Source organism: Taeniopygia guttata, chromosome 5 (assembly GCF_048771995.1).
Source record: "Taeniopygia guttata chromosome 5, bTaeGut7.mat, whole genome shotgun sequence".
Classification (NCBI taxonomy): domain Eukaryota; kingdom Metazoa; phylum Chordata; class Aves; order Passeriformes; family Estrildidae; genus Taeniopygia; species Taeniopygia guttata.
Genome location: NC_133030.1, coordinates 27,041,687 through 27,066,747, shown reverse-complemented (window position 1 = coordinate 27,066,747; position 25,061 = coordinate 27,041,687). Strand labels below are relative to the sequence as shown.

The window sequence follows — 25,061 nt, the reverse complement described above, 5'->3', positions numbered from 1 at the left end:
CGCCCGCCCTCCGCCTGCATGGAGAGAGCCACAGAATGGCGGAGCGAGAGAAAGGAGCTGCATCCCCGCCCGCCTCACCCTTCCTGGGGCTGCACCTCGCCTCGCCCCCCAATTTCAGGTACCGGCCGCCGTCCCCCCGCGGAACCCCCTCGGGGCTGCCCCTGCCCCCTGCCCGGGGCAGCGCTCCCCATCTGCTGCAGCCCCCGCCCGCACGGTCGCGCCGGCCCCCGCCTCCTCCAGCGCTTCTGCCCCCTCGGCGCGCAGCCCCCCGGCCCGGCCATCCCTTCTGTCCCCCGCCCCAGCCACCGCCGAACCCCACCGCAGACATCGCTCCAGCCCCCCATGGCTGCTCAGCCCGCCCACCCAAGCCATGTTGGCCCTCACCCCACACATACACCACTGCAGCTTCCCAGCCCCCTGCTTGCCCTCATGTCCCCTCGCACCCCATTCCCGCCTCCTTACCTGTCTCATCCCTCTTCCAACACCTCTTCCTCATGGAAGAAAAAAGCTTCATCTCTCTCCCCTCCCCAAGAAAAGCCTTTTTCCAGCCCTTTCCTAGAAATCCCAGGTGCTTCTGCTTCCTTCCTACCCCTGTGAAACAGGAACCCCAAGTGAGACGGTGGGAGAGTGCCAGAATTGATCCTCTTAGCAATACTAAGTGCTCCCATCGATTTGGGATGGAGGGGGCTGTGTCTCCTCTGAAACCCAATGAGGCTTGTCACAGGGACTTCTGATGGCGTGGGCCAGGCCAGGGATGTCTGTGGGTTTTGGAGCCTCTGGTGCCTGCTAAGGGTAGCTCTGGCACACGGATGTGCTGGGTAGGTAAGGGAGGAGCCCTGCCCCTGCCTGCAGGTGCGGTGTTCACTTGCCATGAGGGGAGGCTCGCTGCTCCTGGCAGCTGTGCCCTCGTCAGCCATTGCTCTCTGCTTGCCTCTGCCACACAGGGGTGCTGGGGGGAGCTGCCTGAAAAGAGGGGAATGGTACCAGCTGCCTTGCGTGCTGAGATTTTGGGTGGAAAGGAGGGGATGGTCCACACTTGGGACCACAGCCAAGATCATGCCCTCCTCTGTCAGGCCCAGCCCCCGAGGCTGGGGAACCCATGGGTCCCTGAGAAGAAACAGATGGGTGCATTTGAGCAAAGGTAGTGCTCAGGCAATTAATATTCGAAGGGCTGTGCTTCTGGACCCCCGTTGCTGGTGGCTCCGGGTCTTTGGCAGCTGCCTCCTATTGCAGCGCTGCCTGCGAGAGCTGCTGGGAGCTGTTGCAACATGGCTGGTGTACCCTGCAAAGCCAGCGATTAAACGCTGCCGCTGGAATCACCCACCATGGAGAAGGGGCTTGGCCACCGAGCCAGGGGCTGGAGGCTGAGCTGCCGAGCAGCTCTGGGCCTGCCGCCTGCTGTCCTGGAGGTAGCGGCTGTGCCCTCGGCATCCTCCTGCTCCCCAGCAAACAGCCATGGCCTCGGAGGGAGAACGAGCTGCTGCTTCTGGCTGGGCCTCAGATCTTTGGAAAAGGAGCCCCGTGTGCTGCCAGCCTGCTTCAGGGAAGAACTGACCTCGTGAAGGAGGCTGTGCAGCTGGGTGGAAAACTGAGGAATCAAGGCAGGAGTGCAAAATCTTCCCCGGGCACCGAGCTCAGGGTGTAAGTGGAAGTAAATGCAGTGATGTGTCTGAGCCTGGGGCAGGGTCTGGCAGATCAGAGGCGATGTTGTGGCAGGGAGTGTCGTGCGAGAAGGGAGCTGTGCTTGTGTTTCAGAAGCTGGGTTATGTGTCACAGCATGGCTTGTGCGTGTCCCAGGTCCTGCGTCCCTGCTGCAGGGCTCAGCGAGGGGGTGTTCCCCGCAGATGAGCTGGACCCAGCAGCCATGAATGCGGTTCAGAGTGAAGGCTCAGACCATGGCTGGCAGTGAGGTGAGCCCTGCCCTCTGCCCCTGCCTGCTGGATGAGGTGTTTCAGATTTCTGCCCTTTGGTACATGCATCTGCACTCCCAGCTCCAAGTGGTGACATGCCAGCCCAAGCATTAGGTGATCGGTTGGCTTGAATTGAGAGAGGGCTTGGTCCTGGCCAGCAAGCACACTGAAGCTCTGAAGAGACCAGGCATAGTGGCCTGGCAGTGATGGTTTGGTGTTGTCTGAGAAGAAGTCGGAAGAAAAGGATGGTGAGATAATCCGTCCTTTAGCCAGGAGGTCCTCCAGAGGTGTCTATTCATCACAATGAGAATAACACCATTTTAGGAGACAGCAATTAAAAAAATCATGCTCATCCATCCTCCCTTAAGCTTCTCAAAGCCTTGCAGTGTGGTCTGTGTTCACTGGAGCTCCATAACATCTTTCTCTGGGAAACGGTGTTGCAGCTCCTTGCCCTGCTAAGAAGCTTTGGCTGTGCTTTGTGGCAGGCTTTCCTGTGAGGGGCTCTCTGGAGCCTCTCTGGGTTAGGGGTCCCTCTACCCAGCATTAGAGGGACAGGGAGGACTGGCACAACTGGGATGAAGTTGGATGCAGAGCTCACAGTGTTGCCTGTCCCACTGTCCCCAGGACTGTGGCTCTAATGTAGATGGAACCTGGGAGGGGTCACTGACTGATCCCCTCTATCTCCTTCAACTTTCCCTGATAAAAGTAAAGGGCATCCACCTAGCTACTGGGCAGGAAGGCACCTAGGGAAAGAAGCCCTTAGGGAGTTATTTCCATAGGTCAGGAGAGAGGGAAACTACTACTCAGGGAGCCCTGTCAGAAATCACAGCCCTTTGGGAAGGGAGGGGCTCTCTGGGGGAAGAAGTTCTCTCAGTCTTGTCGGGAAGTTCAAAGACGCACCTTCGGGCTGAGGCAAAAATCAGTTTAGTTCTGTGGTTTGTTTTATGTGTCTGTCGTGCTCATCTGGAGCTGTCAGCAAAGCCTGTTTGGAGGCAATGAATAAGCTGGGCATTGGAATGGAGCTCCCTGTCTTCTTGTGAGGGGAGATGGAAGGGTTGTCTTCCTCTGATGGAGGGAGAGAGGCGCTTTCTCATCGGTTCGAATAAAGCGTCTCTGTGGCCATTGAGATGGAAGAAAAAGGCAGGGGCCAGCCAAATGTAGGTTAGTATTATTTTTCCCACCGGTGCTGGTTACAGGACTTGCTCACAGCACCTAACAGCAGACTATGGCTCGGGCAGCTGGGCCTGGAGCACCCAGCTTCATCACATCTTTTTGTTTGTCCTGGTTTTGCCCTGTGTGGAAACTCCTCTGCAGTGGCAGTGGGCTGACAGGGGATGGGGTCAAGAGAGGCACAGCAGGCAGGTCTATCTTGAGGCACAGTCATCTAAAATCTTGAGATTTTAAGGCTGTTCTTAGGACTGTGATCAAGCTGCTCCTGCCATGGACAGGTAACATCTGCCTCTGTTCATGCACCCACATGTGTACTCTTGCTCACAGTTCCTGAGAATCCCAAGTTTATCAATTCTCATGCATACAGCAGGGCTGCCCACCTTCAGGTGCCTCTTGGCACATCTCTCAGGAAAGCACTCATAACCTGCAAGGACAGGGTTCTCCCACCTTTACAAATGGAGACAGACTCCCATATACCGGTGGTGCTGTGGCCATTGGCAAGGGAAGTTGGCCAAAATAACACGTGTAGGTCCTGCTCAGACTTTCACTGCCAATGATGGAGCTGAGAGGAGTCAGAGCTGTTTCATTTTCCTGGTATTTTTAGCCTCTCTGAGAAACAAGAGAGGAAGGAAGGGGTGTTTCCAGCACAGGGAGCAGAGGTGGGTAATGGAGAGCCTTCCTTGTGTTTCCTAAGAAGTCCTGGAGCATCCATGTGAGAGGAGCAAAGGGCGCGAGTAATACGGAGATAGAGATTCCTTTTATTCCTTGCATTAATTGAGGTTTCAAGCAGATGAAGTGCCTCCAGGCAGAGCTGATAGGGGAGATAGAGTCCTGGATGCTGTTCTTGTGGGGCTGAGTGACAATGACCTCAGTATCACGAGTGACATTCACCGGTGGTGTGGCACTGGTGGGGAGAGAGCTTGCAACAGGTTAGCTCAGCAGGGCAGTCCAGGGACTGAGCTGGGCTCCTGTGACATCACCCACCTTAACCTGTCCAGGAGCAAAGCAGGAGGTGGGAGATGCACCCATTACTTGAGGCTCCTGGAGTGGGTGTCAGTGAGAGAGCAGTGCTGTGGTGGGTGGCAGTGGGGGTGCCACCCCACTGTGTGTCAGAATGGGTGCAGCTCGTGGGGAGAGGGATGCCCTGTCCCCATCTCTGAGTCCTGGTGGGTGCCTCTGCTAGAGCTACTTTTGCTTCATCTTGATGGGGCAAGGAGTGGGTCTGGGAGGCATGGGGGTGGTGGAGGTCTATCTGAGGCTGCTGTACCAACAGTTTGTCAGCAACACCTGAGAGGCCCTCCTGGGAAAGACCCCTATTTTCTTCACCAGCAGAAGAGGGGTGGAAGCTGGCAGAGCAGCTCACCAGGTATTTCTCTGGCCCTCAGCATGAGTTAGAAGTTGGGGAAGCACAGGAATGCTCCTGCCTGAGGCAGGAGTGGGTCTGGGAGTTAGCTTTGGGCAGACAGGGAAGGGGCAGTGCTGCTAGCACTGCTGTGCACTGACTGGGCTTGTCCCTTGGCAGAGGTGCTCCCCTCGGCTTGGAAGTGCAGCTGGCCATGACGCCAGCCCCGCTGTGCTGGAAACCCTCTGGCCTTTGCATCAGTGCTGGGCCTCACTCTGTCTGGTGAGAAGCCGGACAGATGCTCCTGCCTGTGTCCCCCTGCTGTGGGGGACAGCAATGCTGCAAGGGCCGGAGGAGGCCGGGTGCTGAGGGTTTCCATGATGGGGTTAGCAGATCCCCTGTGCCCGCTCTGGGTGCTGAGGAGCCGAGTGCTGGAGCAAGAGCAGGAGCCAGGCTGGCTGGCTGGCAGGCAGAGGCAGTCAGCATCCCCAGCAGAGTGCAGGGACTTGGCACTGGCTCAGCTGGGGAGGTTATTTTTTTTTTTTCCCCTCCAGGACAGCTGATTCCATCTATTTTTAATGAGCTTCCCCAGGTTGCGCAGTGAGGATACAGAGCAGCGCCGGCAGCCACAGACTGCGACGGGGCAGGCGGAGAGGCAGTGGGCACCCCGGGCTCAGCTGTCATCTCCCTCACCACTCCTCGCAGCAGGTCTGGGGGTGTTTTTTGGTGTGGGAGTGTGTCCCCCAGAGAAGGGGGGTCCTTCTCAATGCAGCTGCCCTTGAAAATGGAGTCGAGCACCGAGGAGGAGAGCTGGCTGGAAGATCAGTGGGAGAAATGGTAGGGGACCGGCTGGGCCTAGGGAAGGGGGGAGTATCCCGCGGGCATGCAGGGGAATGAGGGGCAGCCCCTTGCTCCTGGGCACATCACCCTGCTCTGTGAGTGATGGCCACAGGACAGGAGCAAACTTGGCACGCAGTTGAGCCCAAAGTTTTCCTGGCTGCACAGGGAGCTGGTGACAGCCAGGCACCAGAGTGGCAGAAGGTGTCTGGACACCTCCTGCTGTGCCCCAGCATTGACAGGCAGGGCCAGGGCTGGGGAACCCACTCAGCATCTCCCCATCCCCAAGAGCGTGGACAGGGCTGCCTGTCCCCATCCAGGGTGGGGGGCACTGCCACCCTGTCAGGCTGCTCCTGCAGAGCCAGGGAGCCCCTGGCAGCCCCTCGGCAGCGTTGTGCCTCTCACCAGGGACCCCGCAGTGCTCACTGCGCTCCCACAGCAGGGCGGGTGGAGGCCCCAAGCATTAGCAATGGATGATGTCCCACCCTGGCGACCCGTGTAACCGGAGAAGAAATCAATTTGTGCTTTGAAGGCTCATCGTGAGCCTCCTGCTCCGCGTTGCCTCCCTTCCATAGGAGGAGATAGGCAAAGGGGTGGGTCCAGTCATCCCACCCTGTGCTGAAGGCTGTGTCCTTGCATTCCTGTTATGTCTTCCAGGGGCTGCCTCCATGGGTGTGGTTGTTCCCAGTAGTCTTCACCCCAGGAGACCACTTCTAGTGGGGTCCTCAGAAATATAGAGGGAAGATGCTGCTTCACCCATGGGCTTCTCCCACTCTTTTCCCTCTCCAGGAGCTGGGGCAGGGGAGATGTTACCCCTCCATGCCACTGGGTTGGTCCCACTGCAGGGGGGAGCCCCAAGATGTGCAAGCAATGCTTAAAGTGAATGAGGGAGCTCTGCAGGTCACAAAACACCATTCTCATTCCTTTCTCACTGCACTGCTGGGGACCAATCCAGAGAAGGTTGATGGACTTGGCATAGCCTTCATCCAAGTGTCTCCCAGCCAGAGGATCTGGGAGCAAAGGGAAATGGTGGCAAGCAAAGAAGTGTCCATAGCCACTCCAGACAAACTCAGGGGTCTGAGTAGGTTGGCCAAGGCCTTTTGATTTGAGCTCTTTTATTTACCCCTGTGGTAACAAATAAGTGAGAAGAACATTGAGGTGCCACTATGGTGATATGTTTTAATGCTCAGAAGCCAGGAGAACTTCACCACTCCCCTGGGGCTCATCAGCACATTTTCAGCTTCTAAAAGGATCTCTCTTGTTTTGAAGGGGTGTAATGAGTCTGTGTGGCTGGGGGCTGACAGCCCTAAGGGGCTCCTGAGGCCATGCAGACCAGCTCAGCAGAACCGATGTTCACAGGGATGCCCACAGTCACCCTGGGGGGTGATTTAGGTGCAGAGGGAAATCGCTGCCCTCTCTTACTGCAGGCAGCTGGGCTGGGACATCCCTCCCAGCTGCAGCTCAAGGGCTGGTTGTGCCATGGCTGAGAGGTTTGCTGTGCTCAAAAGTTCTGTGGGTCTTGATGTGGTCACCTGTCCCAGCAGGTCCATCCTCCAGCTGTGCCCTGGACACTGCCTTTCCACTTCCTGTAACCCCAGCCTTTGCCCTGTTGGGTGTCTGTGCCCAGCTGGGACAATCCCAGAGGTTACCTGGGATGGTGTGAGCCAAACAGACTTCCTGTAATGGGGCTGGCTGCACTGTCTGTTCCATGTTCTCTCAATCTCCATTGTCGCTGCTGTCTTTGGTCAGGCAGGGGCTGCTTTGGGACACACTCCTGCTTCCCAACAGCTGTGGACCATGCCAAGCCCAGCCATTCGATGGGGACAGACCTATCCCCTCTAGGAAGAAGCTGCCTTCCCAGTCTTTCTTCCTAGTAGATACTAGGAGAGCCTCTCCTGGGGTGTCAGTGCTGCTCCCAGCCCACAGGCAGCACAGCACCCTGCACCCTCCTGTCCACCACTGGGGCAGTGGGTGACCAGGCCATCTCCACTCCCTCCAGGCTCACCCATGACATCAGCCTTGAGGAATTTGAGGATGAAGACCTCTCTGAGATCACTGATGAGTGTGGAATCAGCCTGCACTGCAAGGAGAGCCTGGCCACCCGGGTAAGTGTGATGGGAATGGGGAGAGGGATAGGAATGGGCAGAATGTGCCAGTGGGGCTGGCAGGGCCATCAGCCCACATGCAGGACCACCAGATCCCCAGATGAGTGATGCTTTCTCAAGGAGCCCACTGCCATGGCCCCAATCCCCTCTGCTTGGCAGTGCCCTCTCCTCACTCCAGCACAGTGCAAGTCCTTTCTGCACCAGCCAAAGTCACGGGACTCAATCTCAAAGCTGGTGCATTTTGGTTCACACTGTGCTATAGGGGTTGGAGTTTGTTCCTCAGGGATGAGGCCAAGGATTTGGGTGCAAATGGGGGCATGTCCCCATTTGAGCAGGATGACCAGTGAGCATCTGGCACCTGACAAGCATTCTCAGGAATCAAGGACATTTGCAAGGTGGCACCAAAGGTTCCACCTGGGCTGTACCTCCTGTCCCCACATGCATCCCTGGACCTGGGGATGCCACTGGGCTGGCATGGTGAGAGCTGTCCTGTTCACAGGAGGTGTTCTCAGGCTTGCTAGCTGGCTTTAGCTAGAGCTGTTCCCAGGTCTTTAGGAGGCTGGAGACCTGGAGGCTGCTGAAACAGGGGTGAAGGAGGTAGCTCTGATGCCAGCAGGCAGCAGGTGAAATAAAGATGGCAGCTGGGAAGCCTGTGCAGGTGCTGCAGCTGGGTGTCCCATCCATCTTAGAGCAGGCTGTCAAGAACCTGATGGGTTCACACTACTGTTTGGACTTCCCTAGAAGGCCATGGGGGCAGAAATGTGGAGATAAATTGATAATTACATTGGTTTTGGGAATATGCAGGGTGTTAAAGGAAAAGGTATGGCCTGAGCCTTCTCACACCACTCAAAGAATCACAGACACACCACCTGAGACTTTTAAGTGCTGGGAGCAGAGTCTCTTTGTAGCAGGGAGCCCCAGTAAGCTGACAGGTTCCCTTTTCGACCCCTCACTCAAACACACACTCACTCTAAGGCTGCCTCCTCCTCCTTCAGGCTCAACCCTAGGTTTCTTGTAGCAAAGCCCCTGGCTCAGATTTTATAAAAATAAGTAGTTTAGTGGTACAGCACCAGGTCAGCTCAAGCTGGGTGCCTGTGGAGAGGGACCCTGAACAAAGAAAGCCCTGGGCACTTATACCCACACAACTCATGCACCCACCCTCCAGACACTCTCCATGCAGCTCTTCGTCCAGTGGTGATTTTTGGTCTGGGGTCTTCTAACATCTTACTGGGCTCTTTCTCTGTGTCTGTGCAGGCAGGCCATACACTGTTCTTATCTTGTGGAGTTACAGCTTCTGCTGACAGCTGGAGTCTCCTTGTCTTCTGGTTTGTACTTCTGGTGCACCTGCTCGCTGGCAGAGCATGGGAAAATAAAAAAGCCCTAGGCTTGGGATAAACACTATTCAGCAATAACCCCAGCAGCATCAGTGTGTTATCAATGCTCCTTTCATAAGAAAGACAAAACACCAGCTACTAGGAAAATTACTTGGAGAATTAACTCAATTCCAGTCAAAAACATCGCTAGGTGTAAACTCACAGCTTGTGTCCCAAGGCTTCAGCAGATCCAGCTACTGATGCTAGACAAGTAAAACTGAGCAAACAACGTACTAGATCACACAGTATTATAACCCTGTGAACCCATTCTAACTCATCTACTTAAAACTTACTTATTTAAGCTAAGAACTAATACCTCTGAACAGAGTTTCTGAATTTTGTCAATGTGTTTCATGCTAAAGGATGCAAATGCTGGAGGAGCAGCCAAGTAATTTGAGAATCATTCTGTACCTCAGAGGAAATACTTCCTCTGGAAAACTGATAAAGACCCAGCGAGGACAGGAAAGGCACAAGAATTTGTCGCAGATTTAAAATTAGAAAGTGAATTTGTGTCGTTTGGAATTCCTCACTGCAGGCAGGACGGTACAGGCAGATCTCATCCTTGGGAGGTGAAGGTGTCTTGCTGTGCTCCTTGGTCTAATTCATGACCTTCCCAGCAAAAATTTGTCTGTTCCCAGATATGGGGCTGCTGCTCAGTATCTCTGCTCCAACTGCAGCCTCCTCCTGCTACAGGATGTTCTGGCCAGACTTCCCTGGGACAGTCTGGGCTCGTGAGCTATGTATGCTGAAGGGAGGGGGCACAATGCTGCAGGGAAAACCAAGGGCAAACCCAGTGCTGGGCATCCATGAGGGCACAGCCACAGTGAGGGTCTGGCTTTGGGAAGATTCTGCCTGTAACAGGTGAGGCAGACAGAGCCTGTGGGTTTGTTGCTGGATTCTTCCCGTTACCTATCCCAGTTCCCCACTGCTGATAGCATCACTGGGCTCAGGGCAGGATTTGATTTTTCTTTTCTCTACAGATTGACAGCCCTTGGCTGAAGTTTGGCGGGGAGGGGAAGGGGCAGGGGGGACTTGCATCTCAAGTGCTGCAGCCCTTCCTTGAGGGAGAGGAAGACCGGTCTCTTCTGCCCATTCGAAACAGTTTACTCAGAGGTTTCTGCATCCCTGTGCTGCAACACAGAGACCTGACCCCCAGTAGAGGGTTTGCTCAGGCTCTGGGAGTGAGCTCTGTGCCTTCCCTGGGGACAGCTCAGAGCTGCTTTACACAAATGTCCGGGTGCACTGCGAGTCTACTGGAGTGGGAGGGGGATGCGAGGCTGCCATAGGGGAAGCAATGAGTTATTCATAAACACAGCAAAGGAGGAAGCTTATCATGCTCAGAAAAAATGCCTGCTAAAAATACATCCAAATGGTTTATGTGGGACACGAAGGATTGCCCGAGGAGCAGAACTGAAAGTGGTGACAACAATGGCTGTGAGAGGGGCTTTTCAATCCCAAATGTGGAAGGCGAGAGCCAGGGAGCTTTCCAAGCTGATTGCCATCCAGAGCAAGCTCGGGGCGACAAGGTTGCAGGATCTGCCGGATGGAAGCAGTGGGGCCCAGAGGGAGCAGCGTGGCCGGGCCTGCGTGCGGCGCAGGGCGGCAGATCAGCAGCGGGCAGCATCAGCTGCCTAACTGCACCCTGCAGGCTGGCTGGGGGGCGAGGCAGGGATGCTGGCTGAGTCTGGGACCGAAGCAGCCGTGGTGCAGAGGCTGTAGGGTTGGCGCTGGTCACCCCTGCAGGGCCGGGCAGCTGGTGAAAGGCTGGAGTGGAGCAGCGTGAGGTGAAAGCAAGCTGCTGGTCACCGAGTCACACCAGAGCAGAGAGCCACGGGCAAGGGGGAAACAGGATCTGGGGAGCACCGTGAGACAAGGGAGTCATCCAGCTGCCCAGCAGCAAGTCTCTGGAGAGGTGGGCAGGCACAGTAACCCAACAGGGAGCCGGAAAGCACTGACAAGGAACAAGGGGGACAAATCCTGCCTGAGGGCTGCAAAGGTGACTGCTGGATGGGGGCAGTCTGTGACCTTGATGAGGTGGGACGGTCTGGGCAGAGCTGGTTGATGACAAAACCTGTGGCAGTAGCAGGCGGCTGGTGTGGAGGTCAACACCCAAACAGAGATGGGTTTTGGGCATTTTTTGGTCCCAGAAAAACAAAGATGACCTCTTTATGGGCTATTTTAGCAGCTCTTCAGAAACAGTGGCTCAGACACACAGAAACTGCAAGGTGGTGTAGGCTGATGTTTGTGCAGGAGGGAACTATCCGCTGACAAGGACCGTGGATGGGAGAACCATGTTCTAAGAATGAGGAATAATACCACGTGTGGTTGAAAAGAGCCTTAATTTCAACACGAAGTCCCCAGTGAATGAAATGAGAAGTGAGATAGGCTGAGGAGAGGGCTCGTAGGAGGAGCAGAGATGTGTTTGGGGCTGTTGAATGGTAAGGCAGGAGGTCAGCTGGGAAGGGGTGAGGGACACAACTCCACCTCGCCAATGGCAGCAGTCAGATATGTTGAGAGGGATAGTTGCAACAAAAGCACCAGACTTGGGGTTTAGCCTTATTTTAGTGGCTTGGAAATCCAGGGTGACAAACTCTGGTTTCACCAAGATGGATCGCAGCAAACAGCCAGGCAGAGGTTAATAGAAGTTTAGTGCCTCATCTGTTTTACAGAAACTGTAGAAAACAGTTAATGCAGGAATGGGGGGAAAAAAAAAAAACCAAAAAAAAAAACCTCTCTTGGAAATACCAAGAGCATGAGAACAAGCGCCCAAAGGGAAAAGAGCTGAAGAAGAGCTGTGCTGAGCCTTCATGGGTCTGCATGAAAAGGTCTGAAACAACCACAAAGACAAAGATATGCGGAGGGAAAAAAGCAGGTTTTTTTAGCATAATAACATTGCTGGAAATGCCAGGGGCTTTTTCTTGATGTTCAGTGCCACTGATCCAAGTGTGCTGCTGCTGGCATCTGCTCCCAGAAGGCCAGCAGGACCCACTGCAAAGGGGGAAGCAGCTGCCATGAGCCTGAAAACCAGGGACTAGTGGGGAACTGGATGTGTGGGCTGGGAGCAAAGGAGCAAGGTGGCTGCTTATTCTGTGCAGCTTTTCACAGGCTGTCCCATGAAGCTGCCTCTGTGGTCCATGGCCAGCTGTGGCTGTGCCAGGCTGGGGGCAGAGAGGCTTCTCCTGGCGCTTTGAAGCCAGCTGCTGGTGGGGAGAAGGGGCACAGTTGTGCCTTCTGCTCAGCCAGTCTTCCTCACTTCCCTGTGCTCACAAAATGCTTGTCCTAGCTGAAGGTTTTGCCACTCCTCTGACAGTGAAGGCTGCGAGAGTGGGGGAGCAGGGAAGAGACTTGCATCACTCAAGCAATATCTTGTGTATCACCCCACTCCTCTTGTTCCCTTTGCCAGGGAAGTAAGCAACTGCCTCAGGTGGGCAGCATCCCCCACACATGGGATTCCCCAGGTTGAACCAGTGATCCCAGTATCTCTCAGTTGCAGCAGGGTTCATTCTGCTCCAGTCCCCTGGAACCATGGATCACAATATTGGGACTGTCAGAGAGAGACCAGTTGCTGGACACTGGGACTTTGCCATTGCGAGGCACCGTGCAGGTGGGAGGTAGGATCAGCAGGAGCACACCAGCATCACATCAATCCCAGGGATAGGTCTGTAAGGAAGCACGAATGTCCCCATGACTGCACTGGGGAGGAGGTGTGCATCTTGTTTTTATCCTGCCACAAGATTTGGGCACTGGTACTGCTCTCCCACACGCTCTAATCTCTCCCATAGAGTGAAGGGACTCTGCTTTGACATTTACTTGTTCCTAGAGGGCTCTCCAGGCAGCCTGTTCTGGTGTGGTAGTATCCTTGCAATTAGAAAGGCTTCCCAGTGTCTAGTCCCTGCCCTTGCTTTGCAGATCACTGCAGGTCTCACTCCCATGGTAAGATGATTGATTTCTGTGTGGTTTCAAAATCATTTTGTTGAGCTACAGGCCATAAATAATACCTGCAGTGGCTGTAGTTTTCTCCTAGTTTTTGAACCTAGAATGCTGCACCCCTGCTAGGGTGCCCTTCTCTTCAGAATGACGGTGATTTGCTTTTCTGCATCCTTCTGGGACTTTCCCCTCAGTGAGTTTTCCAAGTGATTGCTACAGCTACAGGATTATGGAAGCAGCATTATTAGCAGTCTAGGTTGAATGTCACCAGCTGACTCCAATATGCCCACTTTGGCTAGGTATAATCTATTCAGTTGGCATTTCCCTCCAGTTCTTTTCCCATGCCTCAGTTTCCATGTTAAAATCCTTGTGATTTGTCACAGACAGATCTGCATAACTTGTAGCATGAAGGCTAATGCTCAAAACAAGGGATTGAAATGTTTAAAGGTTCAAGAGGAGAAGTATCAGTAGCAGTGCTTCTCCAGTTGCTCGCCCACTGCAGGACTTCAGCAAGGACACTGGGGGGGAAGGACTCCCATGAGAGCATTTGTACTGTGCCTGTCCTGGCTTTTGTCTGACAGTTCAGGAACTGGTGGCAACAAGAGCTCTTGGAGTGACTGCCAGAGCTGCTGGGGCTGTTATTTCTTTCATGACTCCATGCAGCTGGAGACAGAGAGTATTCAGCTGCAAAAACCCACCCTTCCCACCTCTGCCTGCTGAGGAGCTTGCAGTCACCACTAACAGCTGATAACACGGGCAATTCAACTCGGTGATGCCAAGTTGCTGCCTTTATTGCTGGCTGCAGCAACTTTGCATGTGCAAGCTCCAGTTAATGCAAGGAGAGGGCCTTGGGAAGGCACCCACAGACCTTTAAACACACACAGAGGTGACATTGGTGCCTCTGCCCAGCAACACAGCCACAAGGAGTGTGGTGGCTCAGCAGTTGGGCTCAGCCAGGGTGGTGGGATGGGACACCTGCTCCTCAGAGTCCCCACAGGCCACAGTGGCCACCCTGTTCCACAAAGGTACAGGGGAAAGAGTGGAGCTGCCTCCAGTCAAAGCACAGCCACCACCTGCCGGTGACTGAAGAGCCAGTGCTGGCATCCCTCCCATATGGCCTCAGGTCTCATATATATGCAAATGAATGCAAGGAGTGGGCAGAGAAAACTTGTCCTCAATGAGTAAGACCGGGAAAGGAGCTGCTGGTTCAAGTGGGCATTACAGGGAAGGAGGAGCCTGACTCCTTTCAGAGGTGTGCAGTGAAAATTTCAACCCCGTAGAGAGAAAAAGCAGTAGTAGTAATGCAGTACCTGGGGCCAGAGTGGTGGTGGGTTCTCTTTGTTCCACCTGAACAAGGATGTTCAGGTGTGATGGACAAGACCCCAAGTGACCTGCTCCAGGCAGGGAGTAGACCAAGTCTGATCAAACTGATGACATGCTTGTATGAGTCCCACCTGCCAGGACAGGAACCAAGAAAGGGCACGGTCTGCCTTGGAAGGAAGAATCATAGGGGCAGCCCAGGCTGGAAAGGACCTCAAAGGATCACCTGGGCAAACCCTGTATGGGAAAGGGAGTCTGGGTGAGACGATGAGACGATCTGTCACACTCTCTAGTGGCATCTTGAAAATCTCATGCGACGAGGACTCTACCATTTCCCTGGGGAGGTTGTTCTGCAGAATGGTTGTTCTCACTGTAAAAATGTCCTTGTTATGTCGACATGAAACCTGGGTGTGCACGTTTGCGTGCTTCGTAGCGAACGTGACGGCTGCATGTACCTACAGAAGACACCTGCCGGGGATAGGGTGCCGGGGGAGCCGCAGCACTAAGGGAGGAAGGATGCTGCCCACGCCTGCCTGGGGAGGCGGGGAGGGAGCGCGGGGCTCCCCGGCTCCGGGAATAACATCGCTGCCCCTTTAAAAGGCAGCGGCCGCAGGTGCCGATGCGGCGGCCCCGGCCCCCCTGCCCGGCCCCGGCGGGAGGCGCGGCGGCCCGTCCCGCCCGCCCGGTGGCCTGATCGCGGCACTAATCCCGGCAGGGCCATGTGAGCCGGGCGGGCGGCGCGGCCCGGGCGGCGGGCGGCGGGGAGGCCAGCCGGCTGCAGGCCGAGATGCTCCAGCTCGACCTCATCGACGCGGCGGGGGACACGCCGGCCGAGGAGCAGACGGCGCCCGAGCCGCTGCAGAAAGATCCCCCGGCCGGGACCACCGAAGTCTACAGGCCGAAGCGACCCACAACCCTCAACCTCTTCCCGCAGGTGCCTCGCAGCCAGGTGAGGCGCGATGGGGGGCTCGGGGCGATTGGGTGGTGTGGAGGAGGAGGGGGAGGAAGGATGCTCCCGCCGTCTGTCGGGGCTTTTGTCTCGGGCGGATGGAGGGAGGGGAAGGGAATAGAAGGGGATGGTGGGGCTCGGCTCCGTTGCCGCGGTGCTCGGCTCCGCAGCCGCCCCCGCCATCCGGGGGTCCCTTCCCACGGCCGCTCGCGTTACCCCGGGCCGGGCCCGAGGGAGCCATCTGCGCGCCCGAGGGTCCCTGGGTGCCGAGGACCCGAGCACACCTTGCTGGGCCGCCCCTGCGCACCGCCGCCGAGCATCCCATCACTGCGCTCGGCGGGGTTTCTTTGAGGGGGCTTAGGCACCGGGTGGGTCCTTCTTTCATCTCTGCTGCCGAGGTGGAGAGGGAACACGTCAGGAATCGTGTCGGCACTGAGATGTGCCCCAGCAGGGTCCGGGTGGCCTGGCAGAGAGCTGTGCGGCAGGGGCAGGGCGGGAGCTGCGAAGGGCTCCCGTGGGATGGGGAGCAGACGAGGCGTGGATGCTGAACGCGTGAATGAGCCATCGCGGGACCGGGCACCGCGCCACGGACTGGCGAGCCCAGGGCCGGCACCAACAGCTGGCTGGGCTCCAGCTGCCCCGGGTTGGGGCAGCACCAGCTCTGGGGCAGGTTGGTGACACTAGGTGCCCCATGCCTGGCAGTGGGGATCTGGTGGCCTCAGCTTCTGAGTGGTGGTGCCTGGCAAGAGAAGCATTAATGTTAGAACCCCCTAAAAAATCTGAGAGGCAGAAAAGCAACGCCCAAAATGGTGGTCATGAGAACAAGGGGGTACTGTTGTCTCGCTCACGCTCAGATTTTGTAAAGATTTTGGATGGTTTTAGCCAAGACTGCCTGCCCCACACAGCCGTAGTGTTACTGTCACCCCTGGGGTGGATGATGTTTTGGTGCTCTGCATGCTGACCCCCGAGGCAGCGGCTGGAGTCCCTTTGCTCTGCCGCTTCTGCAAACTTCACAAGCCCACGCGAAGCGCGCGACGTGCAGGGCTATTTTTGCCACCCTCCTCCATTCAGCTCTGCCTTCTGCCAAGTAGGAGGATTTTCGTCGCGGTGACGTTCAGCCGAGGAGCATGAAGTGAGAGGCAGGTGTCCCCGTGGGTGACAGATGGGGAGTAGTCAGAGCTGGGTGTCACCAGCCCAGCACCGGCAGCTGATGCCAGCTCTCTGCCTGAGGCCATGGGTGGGAGGAGGAGGAGGAAGGCACAGAGCCAAGGATAGGCGCCCGCAGGCAGCTGGCACCGGGGACAAAGGCAGCAGGGCTGGGGAGGTGGGGGGAGCTCCACTGAGCATAATGGACAAAGGGACAGCAGCAGCCTTGTCCCACCCTGTGCAGGGACCCTGAGGAACAAGTGGTATGTGGCAGCCACATCCAGCTGGGAGAGGTGGGGTACAGCAGGGCCCTCTCCCAGACACTCGGTCCCAACCAGTGCCCAGGGGTGGGAGCAGGCGTCTGGAGAGAGATGGGGGTGGGGAGAGTTGCAGAGATGGTAGGCTGGGGAGGGGAAGCTGATGGTCCCCTTGCAAGGAGATGGTGGAGGCTGTGGAGCTCACTGGGAGGCGTGGGCACAGTTGAGCTGAAGACATGGTGAATGGGAGAGGTGTCTTTGCTGCAGCTGTCAATGGAAGCCCCGAGCCAGCGGGGATGGTGGCTCAGGCCTGTGGCATGGCTGGCCAGGTAGGATAGTGCTTTTGGTAGGATCTAGTGAGAGGTTGGCTGTAAGGTGCTTGGGCTTCTTGTTCTGGATGCCTACCTCTAGCCAGAGGCACTTTCTCCCTGTCTACATGTGGTGCCCTGAGGAGAAGACGGGTGCAGGGCATCCCTTGAGGACCAGCCTGAAATCTGTCTCCACTTGTGTGAGACACTGCACCCCCTTGACCTGCAAAGCTCCCTTCTCCTACAAGTAGTCAGAAGAGGGACCATGGCCATGCATCCTGTCTTGAATGCCCTGTTGGGGCACCAGCTGCTCTGCCAAAGAGAGTGTTCACAAGGCAAAGTATAATCCTACCCTCTGCTCCTGTGGGGCTAGGATTCAGAATGGTGATGTCTCAGTTGCTGCTGGGCATTCTATGATCATCATCCCACGGAGGTGGCCTGGAAATGGTGAGAGGAACATCCCCAGCTTCCCAGAGGGCAAGAAACCGCTGTTGTGACTGGCTGGGTTCATCCTCTAAGACTTTGTGAATGCCTCTCCACCCTGGCTGGGCATTACAGACCCCTGAGGGCTCTGGCCCCGTGGGCATGGGTGGGCTCAGTGGGCTGTGCCTGCTGCATTGCTGCCTCCTGTCCCAGTCCAGGCTGGCTTGTGTGTGCTGGCCCCTTGGCCCTCTGCACGCAGAGGCCATTGTTGTGACAGCTTGCCTGGCCCACATCCCGGCCCATCGTGTCCCTGGGAAAGGCTAGCAGGGACGTGCTGTTATTTGCCTTGGCACAGGTGGGACTCATGGAGGCCATGGTGGGAGGTTGCCAAAGCTCTGTGAAGGGTGTCTCTCCCTCCCCACATGGAGGCAGGGATCTGGCAGGCATGGTTCAGTAGTGTGTGACATGATGGAATTTTGGGGCAAAGGCTTCCTTCATGTCAGTGGGGAAGCAAAGTAAGGACAGGGCAGCTCCTGTGCTGCTGGGAACAGCTGCGGGTTGGTGATAAGGTCGTGAGAAAGTCCAGGGAGTCCCAGTGGTGGTTTGGTACTTAGGCAAGACCTAACAGTGCAAAATGCTGCAACTGGGGCAGAAACATTCAGTGCCCCATAGGAGGGGCTGGGAGCATGCAGCCGGGGAGGATCCAGGGATGGAGGAGAGGATGAGGGCTGGTACTGCACCAGGCAGGATGCCACACCCTGTGGAGGCAGGCAGGGAGGACTTGTCCCTCATCTGAAGGACAGTCCTCCTTAGAGGGGACTTGGTGCCCTTTGCTCCCTGGGTGTTGCAGTAAGGCTGGGCATGTGTTCCCTTGTGCCCATGCATGGCCAGCCACTCAGGGCTGGGCAGGCAGAGCTCAGCACCCACAGAAACTCACTCAGGCATGGGCAGCAAGGATGGCCTGATCCTGCCTCTCCTCTCCAGCTGTTCAGGATTGACACCTGCTAGTGAACTGTATATGTGTGGCTGTGTGTAGAGATTTGTATACATGCACACTGTCTGTGTATGCCCCTGTATACACCTAATACAGATGTCTCCAGAGGCAGGCATTAATTTAACCAGTAGCTAACTGCCTTCTAAGTGAGCAGCAGCACAACACCTGTTCCTTGGGATTTCCCCCATTTCATTAAGCTGGGTGGTTTGAAGATGGGCAGGGCTGGCAGGATGGGAGCAAAGCATGTTGGCAGGCTCAGGTCTTGAATTTTTTGTCTTGGGACTGTTCAGCTGTGGGCTTCTGCAGCTGAGTTTCCCCTGGTGAAGGAATGCAGCCCAGCTAGCTCCTTGCCCCCCCTGCTTCAGCCATCATGCCAGCTCTTGCAGCAGCAGCATGGTGAGATGTGGGGCTGTGGTCTCCCCAAGCATCACATGCCCAGCATGTCCAGCTGAGCTGGGTGCTGTGGACCCAGGGAGGAATGGGTGCTGCTGTGCCACATGCTGTTTACTGTTTGGGCTATAAGGCAGCTTTGTTCTTCTCCTCAGGACACTCTGAATAACAACTCTCTGGGGAAAAAGCACAGTTGGCAGGAGCGGGTGTCCCGGTCGTCGTCCCCTCTTAAAACGGGTGAGTTCTCAGGCTTTTGGCCAGGGTCAGCTCCTTGTACCCTTTCGTGGTGCTCAGGAGCTTGAGGCAAGTGGTCCTGGAGGTTGGGGAAAACATACCACATGGATGCAGGGTGCACAACTGTCTTGCTCTCTACAATTACCTGAAAGGAGATTGTTAGTGGGCTGGGAGTTGCTCTCTTCTCCCAAGCAGCACGCAGTAGGATAAGAGGAAACAGCCTCAAGTTGCACCAGGGAAGGTCTAGGTTGGATATTAGAAAAAATTTCTTCATAGAAATGTTGATCAAGCATTGGAGCAGGGAAGTGCTGGAATCACTGTCCCTGGAAGTGTGGAAAATTGTGTAGATGTCGTGCTTGGAGACATGATTTAGTGGTGGGTTTGACAGTGTTAATGCTTGGACTTGAGAATCTTAGAGATCTTTTCCAACTTAAATGATTCTATACTTCTGTGAGTCGGGGTGGCATCCCTGGACACCTTCCCTGTCAGGGAGCATCCCCTCTCTGTGGCTGTCTATGCTGCTCTCCTCTCCCTACAGGTGAGCAGACCCCTCCCCATGACCACGTTTGCCTGAGTGATGAGGTCAATCACCAAAACAGCACAACCTCCACCAAAGACCGGGGCACATCCACGGAGAGCCCATGCCGGCGCACGGCAGCCACACAGATGGCCCCAGCCTGCGTTGCCTCGTCCCGGCCGCCCGAGAAGCACCAGGCCACCAGCCAGGCCCCACCACATGGTGCCAGCATCGTGGTGGTAACGAGGGGCCCCGAGGCCCACCGGGACCGCATCCGCTACCAGACGGATGTGAGGCTGGAGGCCACAGAGGAGATCTACCTGACGCCCGTGCAGAAGAACTCGGACCCCCTGGAGACTGACAAGCCGTTCCTGTCTCAGTCCAGTGAGAACCGCATGTCCATCAGCTCTGACATTGACACCTCCGGCTATTCGGCCCTGGCAGGGAAAACCAACCCCTCCATCAGCGAGGAGGACGAGGTGCTGGATTACATGTCCTCCCCTGACAAGACAAACCTGCCCAGGGCCTCCTGTGGTGGCGGGAGTGGTGGCTCCCGGCCAGGGCACAACCTTCAGAGAGCCTCTGTGAGTTCGGACACCAGTGCCCTCTCCTATGACTCTGTCAAATACACGCTGGTGGTGGATGAGAACGTGCAGCTGGAGCTGGTCAGCCTCAAGCAGTGCTACTCAGGCTACAGTGATGAGAGCGACTCGGCCACAGTCTACGACAATTGCATCTCTTCACCCTATGAGTCGGCCATTGGCGAGGAGTATGAGGAGGACGCGCTGAAGCGTGACTCAGTCTGCCTCTCTGAGGACTCCACCCCCGAGGCAGACATCCACTTCTCCAAGAAGTTCCTCAATGTCTTCATGAGTGGTCGAGCACGCTCCTCCAGTGAGTGCAAAGTACTGGGGGGAGGTGGGCTGGTGGTTGCCTGTGTGGGCAGCCCTGCCTGTCTCTGGTACATGCTCAGGACATAGGAAGCCACCAGCAGACATCAGCCCTAATTCTGCTTGCTGCAGCCTGTGGCTTTGTACCTGGTGGTCCAGGAAGCATGGTGGGGCTTGGAAAAACTGTATGAGTGTCAGTGGGGGTGGCAGTAGAGTTTGAGGCTGCATTGAGGCATGCCCAAGATACAGCCATGCTGAGGGGGAGACTGAGTGAGCTCACAGGGGGCCATCATATTCCTGGCATGCCACACTCCTCTCCAAGCCCAGAAGAGCACTGTTGGCATGCTCCAGCAGGCAGGGTTTCCCGTGGTGTGGCTGGTCCCATGCCTGTGTCACGGCTGTTTGTGTTGGTGCAGGGAGGTCTTGTTCCCAGCAGGGATGATGGGCACCAGCGCAGCGGCTCCAGCCATGTCTCTCTGTATTGTGGTGTCACACAGCTTTGTCTTGGATGAGCCATCCTGCAGGAACCCTAGCAGATGGCCTGGCCCATGTCCCTCTCTTGGCTGTGATACTGATTCCTCAATGCTGACATGTCCTCCTCTGCCTTTGTCCCCAGGTGCCGAGTCCTTTGGGTTGTTCTCCTGCATGATTAACGGGGAGGAGCAGGAGCAGACTCACCGTGCTGTCTTTAGGTGAGCTTGCAGGCACTGGCAGTGTCCACAGCCTCTATCAGGGGAAGGCGGTGCTGCACTCCCACCACGGTGGGGCTAGCACAAACTCCAGTTTGTTTCTGGTGTGGGAAGCCCTGGGGAACAAACCTGTGGTCTGTAGCTCGTGCCCTGCCCAGGAGCAGCATTTGCCCAGGCTGCTGCATGGGCAAGACCTCCAAGGACAGTCAGGGCCTCTGAGAAGCAGCTTGGGTGGTGTGATAGGGGATACCCTTGCATTAGGTGCCAGGATGCTGCTGCCTGTTGAGCTCAAACCTCCTCCAGTGCTTTATTTAGAGTGTCAGGTCCCCATCGCTCCCAGGTCCCTGCCTGGGTTGGTGGTGAGTGCCCCAGCAGTGTGCCAGTGAGGCCACCAGCACTGCTAGCCAGCCAGCTGCTAGTGCCTCTCTGCCCAGGTTTGTGCCTCGCCACGCGGACGAGCTGGAGCTGGAGGTGGATGATCCTTTGCTGGTGGAGGTGCAGGCAGAAGATTATTGGTATGAGGCCTACAACATGCGCACAGGAGATCGGGGCATCTTCCCTGCCTACTATGCTATTGAAGTCACCAAGGACCCAGACCATGTAACAGGTATCAAACCCCTGTGTGCAGCCTGCTGATGTCCCCAGCTGGTACCACATCCTCCCTGATCTGAGCAGTCTGATGCTGAGCCGGGGGGTGGGGGGCGAGGAGCAAACTGGGCATCCAGCAGGGAACAATGAGCAGGTTCTGCTGTGATGCTGGGAGTTGGTAGCTGGTGTTGAGGGAAGCTTTTCCTGGGTAGGGAAAAGCACAGGGGTGGGAAGGTGGAGAGGGGGGTGGATCTCAGCCCACATAGCTGGTCACCAGGGATGATCCCTGCCATGCGCTCTCTCTTCCAGCTCTGGCCAAGAGCAGTGACTGGGTGGACCAGTTTCGGGTGAAGTTCCTTGGCTCTGTGCAGGTTCCCTACCACAAGGGCAATGACGTGCTCTGTGCGGCCATGCAGAAGGTAGTGTCCCACTCCATCCCAGGGAGCAGGAGTGCCTGCTCAGCAGGGCAGAGCCTCAGTGGGGAATCATCACTGCTCACAGTCCCACGGCTTTGTGCCTCTCTCCTACAGATTGCCACCACACGCCGCCTCACTGTGCACTTTAACCCACCCTCCAGCTGTGTCCTGGAGATCAGTGTGCGCGGGGTCAAGATTGCTGTGAAAGCTGACGACTCCAAGGAACACAGCAAGGTAGTGCCCCACTCCCTGCTCATCTCATCCCTTCCCTGATTGCTGCTCTGAACTGGCTCATGCCCTCTGCGCTACAGGCCATGATTGCATATGAAAATTATGGGTCTCCACCCCATGTCTGAGGGTGTGAGAAACATCAGCAGCAGCATTTTAGGCCTGCAGTTGAGGTCCCCCATGCCTACAAGGCCCCAGCTCTGGCAGTACTGCCAGCTGATGCTCTCACAGCTGCCAGGCATTGTCACTGCAGTGGGATGCTGCGAGCTGAGCCGTACCTGGTAATCTGTCAGCTGCTTCTAAACCTTTCTGCTGCTATTTTGAGTGGTGTCCTCCAGATCTGCCCTGTAATCTCTTTATCTGGCAAGGGCAGGCTACTGATTAGCATTCTGCATAAGTAGCCTAGTAAAGCACATTGGGATGCCGAGCAGAGGAAAGTGAGGCCTTTGCAGCAAGCTGTTGGGAAACCTCCCTTCCAGCTGAGGGATAGGAGTATCTCGTGGCTCTGAGTGCCGTAATAGAGCTGGGGTGAGGTTTCTACAAATCTTGCCTATATCTAGAGGATGCCATCAACTTAGCTGCACTTGTAGACTTGTATAAATAAGTTTTCATTTCTGGCTGGTACCCTTTGACACGCAGGCTTGAATTGACTTGTTTAGTTCTAAGTTATCCATTCATCTTCTATGTACTAGTGTTTCTGGGAGCCTTTTTAGTGAAGAAGGAGGGCTGTGTGTGCTAGTGAACAGCAGCACTGACTCTAGCCTGAGTACAGTCTGACTCAGGGCCTCCAGGGAAATCCTGCAGGAGCCACTGGCGGTAAAGACAGCTGAGGTGAGAGCCAGCAGGGCTGCCTGGAAAAGCTCCCTTTGTTCAGGTGCTTGGAACAATCCTGAAACTGCTGCTGATAGCAGCTCAGGATTAGTCTCCAATTAATTTCACTCCTCAGTCTCCCAAGTGCATATTTCCAGTGGCCAGAGACCAGCTGCACTGCAGGGTGTGGGGAGAAAAGCTCTGACAGTTCCCCTCTCTCTCTCTCTCTCTCCCTCAGGTAAACAAGTGTAGCCATTTTTTCCAGCTGAAGAACATTTCTTTTTGTGGGTACCATCCAAAGAACAACAAGTGAGTAGCAAGGAAGTGTAGTGCAGCTCTCAACACTAGTAACTCAGCAGCGAGGCTTTGCTGCCTTCCTGCTCCCTGGGGGTAGCATGACTGGGGCTAGGAAGGAAATAAGAGGTTTCCCAGAGCCCTGGTTTGGAGGGCTCTCTGTGAGCCCAGTGCTGCAGCTCTGGACATGGGCTTTGACATGACCCTGGGGTGGCCACCAAGTTTTTTTGGAGGGGTTTCAGGTCCCAAATCCCTATGCTTAAGGGTGGGTACACCTCAGAGATACTGGGGTATCTATGCCTGCAGGTCTGCTGGTCCAGTCACATCTACTTTTTTGCCCTCAGATATTTTGGGTTTATCACCAAGCACCCTGCTGACCACAGATTTGCCTGTCATGTCTTCGTCTCAGAGGAGTCCACGAAGCCACTGGCGGAGTCTGTAGGGTGAGTCCTGGCTGGGCAGAGAAGGCTGGCTCATAAAGGGCAGGAGGAACAAGACATCCAGGCTGAATCCTGCCATCTCCCCCTACATGTGGGGCTTGGACCTGGCTCCAGGCTGGCACCTTCTCCTCAAATGAGATGCTTGGCTTGAGAGTCAGGGCTGATAGGACTATGGGCATCATATTCCTGACAGTACTGGAACAAATCCCAGTGCAAGACTTTGCAAGCAGATGGCTGAAAGTTGTGCACTGGGCAGGGAATCAGAGCAAGGATGGAGACCCTGTGGCTCTGATGGCAGCTCTGGGGCTAATGCAAAAGAGGTCGGGGCTGGGGGGGTCAAACAGGCCACAGGGTAAGGAGTGAGGGTCAGGATGGAAACGAGGATCTAGAATTGCCTTGTGGGGAAGGTGCTGCTAAGCTTTGCCTGGTGCTGTGTTGCAGGAGGGCTTTTCAGCAATTCTACAAGGAGTATGTGGAGTATACGTGCCCCACAGAGGACATCTACCTGGAGTAGGGGCTGGCACAGGCACCTCCTGCACAGCCAGGGCTGCAATCTCGCCCCTTCCCCGTGTCGTGCATGGACAAGAGCTGCTTTGAGCCTGGAGGAGGAGCGGGCCCGGGGCAGGGCTCCCCGGGGCACGGAGCGCTGCCTCTTTTCGTGACTCCCCTTCCTCAGGCTGGGGGGACGGGAGGGGGGAGGGCTGGACAAATTGTGTTTATTGTACAAAATACTCTTAGTTTATTCTATTGGAGAGGCACCGGCTGGGTGCCCTGCTTGTGAGCAGTTGGTGGGGAGCAGTAGTGTGCTCGTGCCCTTTCCAGCTGCAGGCTGGGGTGACAGCATCTCCTCCTTGTGACCATGGCACAGCTTCCTGTCACATCCATCTGGGGTGACTTTTAATTGCAATGGCAGGGTCAGTCTCTTGCAGTATGATGACACAGCACCTACAGAAAACAAGACTCATATGCTGGCTCCTGCCTGGGAGATGGGATCACCTCCCTGCCAGGCCCTGGGGAGATTGCTGCTGGGCAGGGGTGGCAGAGGAAGCCCCAGTATCTCCTCTGCCAGATTCAGAATGAGATGAGACAGCTTTCCCCTGCCTCTGTCCCCATCCCCACCCCTTCCATCTTGTATCCATGCCCTGGGGAGAGAGAAAAATTCCCCTCATACCTCCCTGCAGTAACTATACCCTCGGGAGGGAAGCCTTTCTCTGCCCCTTTCCCCTCTCCCCCAAGTTGCAGGTGGCAGAGGCAGGGCTGGGGCTCCCCAGCTCAGTGGGGCTCAGCCCCTGCACAAAGCTGGGTGTCTGCCTGAAGTGGGGCAGGGAAGGGCTAAGGCTGCAGGGAGCCATGTGAAGCAACCGGGAGGTAAAAGAGCTCTCCCGGTCCCTGCAGCCAGTGATCTCTGTGCTTCAGCTGGATCTGCTGTGATGGCAACAACTATTAAATATGATGGTTCCTGGAGCAGAGCTACTGTGATGTTTGTTTCCCACTACAAGGGGTT

General features: G+C 56.0%; 1 protein-coding gene across 1 annotated transcript; it reads left to right on the top strand.

Moving 5' to 3' along the window:
- Positions 1 to 25,021, top strand: MAPK8IP1 (mitogen-activated protein kinase 8 interacting protein 1). The gene is made up of 12 exons (XM_002200148.7): positions 1 to 118; positions 7,259 to 7,364; positions 14,700 to 14,933; positions 18,607 to 18,688; positions 19,224 to 20,096; positions 20,709 to 20,784; positions 21,216 to 21,388; positions 21,679 to 21,788; positions 21,900 to 22,019; positions 23,062 to 23,132; positions 23,462 to 23,560; positions 23,999 to 25,021. Exons 1-12 carry the CDS (start codon positions 36 to 38, stop codon positions 24,069 to 24,071), a joined length of 2,100 nt encoding a protein of 699 aa, XP_002200184.2. The 5' UTR covers positions 1 to 35; the 3' UTR covers positions 24,072 to 25,021.
- The last annotated feature ends 40 nt before the right edge of the window (positions 25,022 to 25,061 follow it).